Genomic DNA, 10308 nt, shown 5'->3' with positions numbered 1-10308 from the left:
TATAGAGGAGATTCTGCAATGAACCACATGTGTGTTTCTGCAGTACTGTGTTGGAAAGTGTCCCAAAAGTGTTTGCTGGAAACTTCTGGAAAGTGAACAACACATGAGACAAAAAGAGCTCTGTTCTGTGAATGCTGGTTTGGTTTGAGGCAAATGAGGTAGTTTAACAGTGTGGTTTTAATTTACCCTTTTACGGGTGTGGGCAGGGTCCACCTCTCACTTGTCTCGGGACCATAAATATTGGACACACAATGGTCTCCCAGGCACTTTACTGATATACTGTGTCGAAATACACATCAGAGTATAATACTCTTGGTCTCTGTGGTGGAATCAATGGGCTAAAAATGGTTGTGTGTGTGTGTGTATGTGTGTGCACATCATAATTTGCATGAAAATACGTTCATTTGCATGTGGACATAATGTTGTAATATTTAATTCCACAGTTAATTTGCGAGCAGAGTGTACTGATGTGTTCTCATTTTACAACCATGCATGGAGATGCATCCACGCACTAATGTTGCATGCATATCTCTTATTGGTTCTCGCCTTTTGCAGGTCTCTGGAAATGAGGTTTTATGTAATTGCAAATAAATGCAGTGTGAATTTTAGCTGAACAAAGTCCAGTGTGCATTTAGCCTTATTTGTGCGCATGCATCTGCACCTGGCAGTTCTGCCCCTGGGCAAGTATTGGGTGGAGAGGTGAGGTGAAAGATGTTCATTTTGACCCAGCCTCACTCCTCCCCCCTTAGGTGGGACAGCCTATAAAACCCTATCCCTCCCTCTTAGTACTGTAGTCTCTCTCCCTGTCCTAGGAAAGAGCCACTCTCCTCACTCTCCTCTCTCTCCTCACTCTCCTCACTCTCTGGCCTAGCGATGGCGACTCGCAGTTTTGTCGGCTGGAGCGGAAGCTCTGCTCGGGGCCCTAGCTTGGGTGGGGGCACCCGCATGTCCTTCTCGGGTGGTAGTTCCCGCCAGGTGATCGCTCCCCGTGCCGGCAGCATGCATGGAGGATCAGGAGGCTATAAGGTGCAGATTTCCACTGTTGGGAGCAGTGGTGGAGGCTTGGGCATGGGCTTTGGAGGTGGAGGTGGGGGTGGAGGTGGAGGAGGAAGTTTCAGCTTTGGAGGTGGTGGGGGTGGGGGTGGTGCGGGCTTTGGTTTCGGAGCTGGTGGGGGAGATATGGACTTTCAAGTGTCAGGCAATGAGAAAGTCACCATGAAGAACCTCAATGATCGTCTGGCATCATACTTGGAGAAGGTGCGCTCCCTAGAGAAGGCCAATGCTGAACTGGAGCTGAAGATCAGGCAGTTTCTGGATCACAAGACCTCCCCTACTGCCAGAGATTATTCTGCCTTTGAGGTCATCATCCAGGAGCTCCATGGCAAGGTACCATTTACTTAACATACCTTAAAACATACGCAAATTATATAATCCTAACCATGATCAACACGTCAATATATGCACCTCCAAAGCATGCACTTGACTTACAGTAAGATAATGTAAGCAATATGTTTATTCATAATACAAAGCTTTATTTTGTAGTAATGTGAATAAATTCATACCTGCTTCATCTAAATCTTCTACAGATCCAGGAGGCTACCAAGGACAATGGAAGCATCTATTTGAGCATTGACAATGCTAAACTGGCAGCAGATGACTTCAAAACAAAGTAAGAGTCCCTTAACAAAAATGTATTAAAGGCATATTGGCACCTACTGGCTTTGTGACCTCCTCAATGTTCCTACTCAGGTACGAGAATGAATTATCCATGCGTCAGTCAGTGGAGGCAGACATTGCTGGACTGAAGCGACTCCTGGATGAGCTCACTCTGGGCAGATCAGACCTGGAGATGCAGATTGAAGGCCTCAAGGAGGAGCTAATCTATCTCAAGAAAAACCATGAGGAGGTAAGCTCGGGATGAGCCATGAAAATATGCACTGTTGTAAGAAAACATGCAATCCAGTGTTAGAAGCACACAAGCACCAAGTAACTAAAGGTGGCTGCTGAGAACAATATAAAATTATGTTGGCTGGCACATGTTCACTCTCTCACACGTGCTACGTTTCCAGGAGCTGGGAGCTCTGCGCACTCAGATGACAGGAAAAGTGAACGTGGAGGTGGCCGCAGCACCCGGGGAAGATCTGAACCGAATGATGGAGGAGATTCGAGACCAGTACGAAACTGTAGCTGCCAAGAACCGTCGGGAACTGGATGCCTGGTTCCAAGCCAAGGTTCAGACATTCATCAGCTGTGTCTGACAAAAACTCACTCGGCCCCATTTAATTTCCCACCGATAGCATATGGTTGCCACATGGCTACATTTAAACTTAGAGTGTGTCCCTTTTTTTTAAAGATTATAGCTGTAGAAAGTGTCTGAGCAGAAAGCTAAGCTTAAACCACTGCTTCTCCGCAGACAGAGACCCTGAACAAGGAGGTGGCGGCCAGCACAGCGAACCTCGAAACGTCCAAGTCAGAAGTCACTGAGATCAGACGGACCCTGCAGGGCTTGGAGATAGAGCTGCAGTCCCAACTGACCATGGTAAGTCACGACATGCATAGGTTCCCTTCTAGTGACACACCAAAGCACCTGCGCTCAAAACGAACCTTCTCCTCTCGCAGAAAGCATCGCTGGAGGGCACGCTAGCTGACACGGAGGCACGCTACTCCATGAAGCTCGGTGGGCTGCAGGCTCAGGCCACATCCCTGGAGCAGCAGATCGTAGAGCTCCGTGCTGACATGGAAAGGCAAGGTCACGAGTACCAGATGCTGCTAGACATTAAGACCAGGCTGGAGATGGAGATTGCAGAGTACAGAAGGCTCCTGGATGGGGAGGGCGGCGGCAGGTGAGATCGGGTGTCACGCTAAGAAGGGAAACTCAGTTCTGAAATCTGGACCCGTTACTGAGCTGCTACCATTATGTGTTTCAGTTCCGGTGGAGGCAGCAGCAGTGGCTCCCGGAGTACTTTGAAGGTGAAGACTATTGTGGAGGAGGTGGTGGACGGAAAGGTGGTGTCCTCCGTTACGACTGAGTAAACCCAAAATGTCCACGCTCAACTCCGTAATGTCTTCATTTTTACCGCCAACATCCACGGGAGAGATAGAGATGTGCTACATGATGCACTGACATGAAAAAATAAAGTGTCTCTTATATGAGTGTTTTTTCTTTTGCCTCGTCTCCATTCAAAATCACAATCATTCTGTTAGACTATAGTTGACACATTAAGAAATATATTTTTAAATATACTTTTAAATATACTCACAATTATACACTTAAAATAGCTATTTATAACATATCCCACCTTCTTATTGCAGGTTAGTAAATATGTAGCCAGTGTCCTACCCAAAAAACTGGGACACATTAATTAAGTCAAGCAAGTATTTATTTGTTTGAATTGAATGCCTTGGCCTTGGCTTGAATAACTGTGAATGCATTGCAGATATCTGACCATTTTCTACTGATCACGCATTGTTGTGACGATGCAATGCGACTGAGTGAATCAGTGCTCACATCAACTCTGGTCCTGGAGGATTTCTAGCCAACCTGATCTTTCCTTTGCTGAAGTATCACATTACCCCGGAGCCTTTTTCCCAGGTTCAGTGTGAAACACCACAGTTAAACCAAAGGCATTTAAAGCTCATTTTAATTCATTTCATGGAGTTAATTATTTCTGCAGTAATTCAGATTTATATGAATTATAAGTTTATTTTATTCAGATTAATGCAGATAATGAAACTTCCCAGAAAATGTAAAAATTTGTTATGGCTTCAAAAGACTGCTAGTATGGAATTCTATGTCATTTTTATAGGTCAACGTACATGTTTGAGCTGTAAAGAGGCTTAGGGATTAAGGAAAGAGCTTAGCACATGGTTAGGTGTTTGCGGATGGGTGTAGCCCACAAAAGAGTTTGAGGTGTGTTTAGCTTGAATGGCTCATCAAAGCTTTTATCAGCAGGAGCAGATGTGGGAAAAAGGTGAAAATCTGAATGGGGAAATGATGTATGTACAGCTGCAAGAAAAAACTAGTGAACCACTTTAAAACACTGACTGGATATCACACAGGTTGGACCAAATATTAAATAATATACATTCTTGAGAGCATTGAGTCTTTTGATAGCTGGGAGTAGGGTGGATCCTATCATGAGCTTTCTTCTTTCTCATTGTTCTTCTACTGTGGCTTGTAATTATGTATTTTAATCTCTTCTATCTTATATTGACTTCACAATTAATTACTGCTTGTTAAAAAATTATTTTAAAAAGCTTTGGAAAATGTGAGGTGCAATCTTGGCACGCCATTGTGCACAACCTATTTTCATTCAATTGTGTGTGTGTGTGTGTGTGTGTGTGTGTGTGTGTGAGAGAGAGAGAGAGAGAGAGAGAGAGAGAGAGAGAGAGGGAGAGAGAAGCAAATGAAAGGACATTTCCCCTGCCTGTTCCAAGGTACAGAGAGCTGGCAGCACACTGTCTGCCCAGAGACCATTAGAGCTGAGGTATTACAATCACTCCACTCTTACCAAGATGTGTGAGTGGAGACGTGTGTGGAGGACACACTGGCAGTGGAACTGTTCTGTCTGTTTCATGTTTTGCACTTTCAACAGTGTTCTGCACTGTCAGTGTGTTCCATGTTCTACATGGTCAGTGTGTTCTGTGTCCTGCATGGTCAATGTGTCCTGAGTTCTACATGGTCAGTGTATTCTGTGATCTACATGGTCAGTGTATTTTGTGTTCTACATGGTCAATGTGTCCTGTGTTCTACATGGTCAGTGTATTCTGTGATCTACATGGTCAGTGTGTTCTGTGATCTACATGGTCAGTGTGTTCTGTGTTTTACATGGACAGTGTATTTTGTGTTCTACATGGTCAATGTGTCCTGTGTTCTACATGGTCAGTGTATTCTGTGGTCTACATGGTCAGTGTGTTCTGCATGGTCAGTTTGTTCCATGTTCTGCAAGGCACAGCAGTTCTGTGTGTGAAGAACCTCATACTATGGCATGATCACTGTTAAAGTCCAGTTCGGACCAGTAGAGGGCACTAGATCCATAGAGATGTGCATTGTCCTAAAACATTCAAATCTTAAAAGAACAAACCATACCTGTCAAGTCTCCCGTTTTGGCGGTGTTTTACCCCTCTTTCCCATCGTCCTCCTGTATTAATATTAGTATTATAATATAATAATTTTTAAAAGCATGCAAATGCCTTTCCAAATTTAATTATTCTACTAGCCTCGCGAGAATGACAACCTGCAGTAGTCCGAGTGTCAGTTCTCGCGAGGTTAGTGCTGACAGAAGGAACAACAAACCCGAAAAACAAATCAGAGATGGATGAATGTAACGAGAGAGAATGCGTTCCTACCAAAAAATTGAAGACTTCGTGTAAAATATAAGGGGTCCTGGACCTGGACCTTGGTTGGGCTGGTGGGAATGCTCGCAGCAACCAGCAGAAATGTTCCCTTATTTTTAAATCAAAGACTTGAGAGGTATGGAACAAACAGGTTGGTTTAGCAAGCAGATATACACAGATTTTTATTTAGTGGAGAGGGCAAACTGGCCATTAGGAGTGATTCAAGGAAAGCAGACCCTTTCCTTGTTTATTCTAGCAAATAAAAAATTTGTGTCAATAGCAATTTCTGCATAATAGCAAATGATTGTTCCACTTATACCAGATCAAGGATTATATTTGTAAAAGTAACTTTTGTCTGAGGTTTAGGTAGGGACATGTCTTTGTGCATGTGTCAGTGTCTGTGTGGGTGCACGTGTGCATGCCCGTGTGTGTGTGTGTGTGTGTGTGCCGAGCCGGAGTGGCTAATCGGGAGGGCTGGCTCATGTCAATCTCTAGTTTGGGCCGATTGAGAGGGAAAAATAATTTTGGGCCGGATTTGGGCATGAAACTCCCAGGCTGAAAAAGGGGCCCACTCTGGCCCTGTGTGTGTGTGTGTGTGTGTGTGTGTGTGTGTGTGTGTGTGTGTGTGTGTGTGTGTGTGTGTGTGTGTGTGTGTGTGTGTGTGTGAGAGAGAGAGAGAGAGAGAGAGAGAGAGAGAGAGAGCGAGACCAAGGCAAATGAAAGCACATTTCCCCTGCCTGTTCCAAGGTACAGAGAGCTGGCAGCACACTGTCTGCCCAGAGACCATTAGAGCTGAGGTATTACAATCACTCCACTCTTACCACGTTCAACATGTTCTGCATTCAACGTGTGTTCTGCACTGACAATGTGTTCCATGTTCTACACGGTCAGTGTGTTCTGTGTTCTACATGGTCAATGTGTTCCGTGTTCTACATGGTCAGTGTATTCTCTGTTATAGTCCAGTTTGGACCAGTAGAGGGCACTAGATCCATAGAGATGTGCGTTGTCCTAAAACATTCAATTCTTAAAAGAACAAACCATACCTGTCAAGTCTCTCGTTTTGGCCAGGTAACTACCGTATCTTACCACTCTTTTCCGTCGTCCTCCCGTATTAATATTAGTATTGTAATATACAATTTTTTTAAAGCATTCAAGTGCCTCTCCAAAATGAATTATGTCACTAGCCTCGCGAGAATGACAACCTGCAGTAGTCCGAGTGTCAGTTCTCGCGAGGTTAGTGCTGACAGTGGGAACAACAAACCGCAGATATACACAGATTTTTATTTAGTGGAGAGGTCAAACTGGCCATTTGGAGTGATTCAAGGAAAGCAGACCCTGTATATGTGTGTGTGTGTGTGTGTGTGTGTGTGTGTGTGTGTGTGTGTGTGTGTGTGTGTTTGTGGGTTGGCCTCTCAGTAAAAGAGGCCCTGTTTTATGACCCTCTGGTTTAGCTAATAGAAAGGAGAGTTACAGGCAGACCACAGGGGGGCTGAACAGAACCTGGAAGGAAGGAAATGCATTAGTCATACCTTCCCACTGCTTTGGAAACCTCGCCTCGGAGACCGCTACCTTGGAAACCTCGCCTCGGAGACCGCTGCCTAGGAAACCTCGCCTTGGAGACCGCTGCCTAGGAAACCTCTCCTCTAACATAGAGATAATATGCTTCTGCCAGTGCCTCTCAGCTCAACATTGTTGTTTAGTGTTTACTCTTCTTTTCCATTGAAACAAAGAAGTGAATAAGTATACGTTACATTTTAAAGCTTACACTATCTATACTGAAGTCTATTTGTTATCAGACAATTGCACACACATCTGAATGCACACATGTCTGATTGCACACATATCTGATTAGACACACATCTGAATGCACACCCGTCTGATTGCATGCACGTCTGAAGCAAATACAAAGAGGAAAACCCATGAATTAATGTCAGCAAACAAAAAACCACATACATATTGATATTCAATGGCACACACAGTATGGCACACGTGTACACAAACAGTAATGTAAGTTAAATATTGTGTGATGCAATCAATAAATCTGTTACAGAAAATGTTCAAGCTGAAAAGAAAAGAAAAGTTTTGAGGGTGACCATGCAAAGGAAACTGCCCTCTGTGGGTGAGCATACAAGTTGAAAAACCTGAAGGCCACCTAGACTTACATATCTCAGAGTGACGTTATTTTACAGAAGACATTTAGTAATTCAGATAAAAATAAGGCATCCTTCACATCTGGTTGGATACTAGTGCTCAGTGAATGTGAAACCAAGCTGTGCTTGTATAGGTAGGTGGGTGCACTCATTGGGGTGTTGTGGGTGTGTGTGCTTTGTTTTGCCACTAGGTGATGCTGTGCAATAGTCCTTTGATCTCTGTTCAGTCTCAAATTAGAAAAATGTGGGTGAGGTTTATGTAATCAACAATGAACAGTATGGGAGCACAAGTCGATTCATTTGGCCTAGCCCTTACTTGCCTCTGATTAACCACCAATTTGCATAGTATAGTGACTATATGGTGGAATGTGAAAAAGATTTTGACAAATTCTGTCAGACATAAATTTGTGGGTTTCTGTCTAGATATAATTAGGGTGTTGGTCATAAATGTGTGCTCTAACTGTCTTTGATGATGTATCAATTTACAAGCATGACAAAAAAAGATGTTCAGAAGCAATATTTGCATTCTGGAGTTTATGCAAAGTAAATACTTGGAAGTCAAATAATATTGAGTCTGTTTGTCAGCCTCTTAAAGACTAAGTATTTTTTAAAAATATGCTCAGTTGAATTTGCTTAATTCAAAAAGAAATGTTCAGTTATTGTTTTTTCTTGTCACCTGTTACGTATTACCTTCATCAAGCCACCCACTCGGGTTATTATCTGTTTTCTTGCAAGGTGGAAAAAAGGTGAAACAGGAGACAGAACACAGGGTGTATCTCACAAAACGCTGAACACTCTGTCCAAGGCACAGCCCTGGCTTGCCTTTAGCACCTTTAATCAGTTGTTTTTCAGTTTCTGTTATTTATTTATCATTTTATGCGCATCCATGCACTGCAAACGAATGAATTCCTTTGAAAGCCATACGTGTGGTTTCCATGTGAAGAATTTTCACACTTCTTACAGAGGCGCGCTACAGGTTCCAAACAGACGGGCAAAATAGGAAAGTCTGACACCTTCCTTGCTCAGAGAGGGAGCCTTGCCAGGTATTGAACAATGGTGCCCTTCATCTCCTGGCCTGCACACTCATACCTGAGCTTACTTTTCACCCCACAGGAACCCAGCCTGGGACAAGGTGGGGGGAGGGGGTGTGGCCATATCAGCATACACTTGACAGCATGGGAACACAATGATATTTGGCTTTTTGCCAGATTGCATTTTAACGTAGGTTTTTACACTGGCCTGAAACTGAAAAGCTGGTATCTTACGCATCTTGTTGTCATGAGCAACGGTATCGACCAACAAAACAATAAGCAAGAAACGGATTGATGCAATACAGCAGAGATGTCAGTTCCAGCCAATGCACAGAATGATAGTAGAAACTTTCACAGGAACATGTAAAATGGTAAATAATAACCTTCACCATGAGATTTTACAGATCTTCACATGCACAAATGCAACAGTATCTTTCAAGTGAAGATAATATTACAGTTCAGAGGAGTGTGAATTCAGCCTCCCCCTTAAGCATTATGAGGCGTGGCTCATGAATTAACGTAGAGCAGGCAGGTCATACACTAGACTGTTAGCATGCCTGCCTGTTTAAGTTCACTGTTAGTTTTTTTTACCATTTGAAAAGTTGCTTAAAATCCACAGATTCACAATTTGCATGTTTACACAATGCTAATGACTTATTTGTTTTACAGGCAGTTATTTTTAAGTGTTTTCTAAATCAGTCTAATCCAGCTTGCTTCAGTTCTGCATGTTTCTAGTCTTCAGCGCTCTGAGAATTTGCCCTTTTCTCTCCATGGTTGCCACCCAAGTGTTTGTTCATTCTCTGTCATCACCTGACTGGACGACTTCAGCTCTCTCTTTTGGCACGTCCTCCTACGAATGCCAGGACCGTGAACCAGAATGTAGCGTTTTCCCACAACCTTACGCATTTCACTTAATTTGTATCAATTTTAAACTACATTTCCCTAAAAGGCCAAAAATGGACCAGTACGCTCCTATGTGATGCCCGACTTGACCTGCTATCTTTCATGATTTACGAAAGACAACTCCTATAGCACTCAACCGGTAGAATGAACTTCCACTGGCTATGCAAGCAGCATAGTGTCTCACTGTCTTCAAATGCTGATGGAAGAATTGTTTATTTGAAAACAGAGCCGGAGTGGCTAATCGGGAGATTCGGGAGGATTCCCGATGGGCCGGCTCATGTCAATCTCTAGTTTGGGCCGATTGGGAGGGGAAAATAATTTTGGGCCGGATTTTGGCATGAAACTCCCGGGCTGAAAAAGTGTCCCACTTCGGCCCTGTTTGAAAAGCACCTTAAATAATCCTAATCTGAACTAAAATACTTTGAAGCAGATTTTATTTGCACTTATATTTGCCTTGTTCAGCGAGTACTCCTGAATTTAATAGTTTTTTTTTACTTGGTTCTAGCCGTCTTGGTTAAGGGGTTATTTTATACCTATTCTAGCCTATTTGTACTAACTAAAGATACTGTGAGTAGACAACTAAATGCACATTTGCAAGTTGCTCTAGATCAGGGGTGGCCAACCCGTCATAGACCAAGAGCCACTTTTCTTACTGTGTTACGGCAAAGAGCCACATCGTACATGGGCGAGTGTAATCTGTTGAGCGGGGGGGGGTGGCGAGTGTAAATTATTAGCTGTGAAGACAGTCAAATGCGTGTTTTCCACTACGCCGGTTTTAAAAGTATTAGCGGCTCGCTAGGCTTGTAAACTAACCGCGCACCACGAAAATGTAGCAGTGTGTCGCCCCGTTTGTGCAGGTGAGCCCGCGGACCGGCTGGGGAGCCGCA

General features: G+C 43.6%; 1 protein-coding gene across 1 annotated transcript; it reads left to right on the top strand.

Moving 5' to 3' along the window:
* Window positions 1–797: 797 nt before the first annotated feature.
* Window positions 798–3150, top strand: LOC143528779 (keratin, type I cytoskeletal 50 kDa-like). The gene is made up of 7 exons (XM_077024662.1): window positions 798–1386; window positions 1587–1669; window positions 1750–1906; window positions 2070–2231; window positions 2414–2539; window positions 2620–2843; window positions 2928–3150. The coding sequence occupies exons 1-7, from the start codon at window positions 874–876 to the stop codon at window positions 3031–3033; spliced, it is 1371 nt and encodes a 456-aa protein (XP_076880777.1). The 5' UTR covers window positions 798–873; the 3' UTR covers window positions 3034–3150.
* Window positions 3151–10308: the final 7158 nt, after the last annotated feature.

This window comes from Brachyhypopomus gauderio, chromosome 12, assembly GCF_052324685.1.
Source record: "Brachyhypopomus gauderio isolate BG-103 chromosome 12, BGAUD_0.2, whole genome shotgun sequence".
Lineage (NCBI taxonomy): Eukaryota > Metazoa > Chordata > Actinopteri > Gymnotiformes > Hypopomidae > Brachyhypopomus > Brachyhypopomus gauderio.
This window is presented reverse-complemented; position numbering and strand designations above follow the sequence as displayed.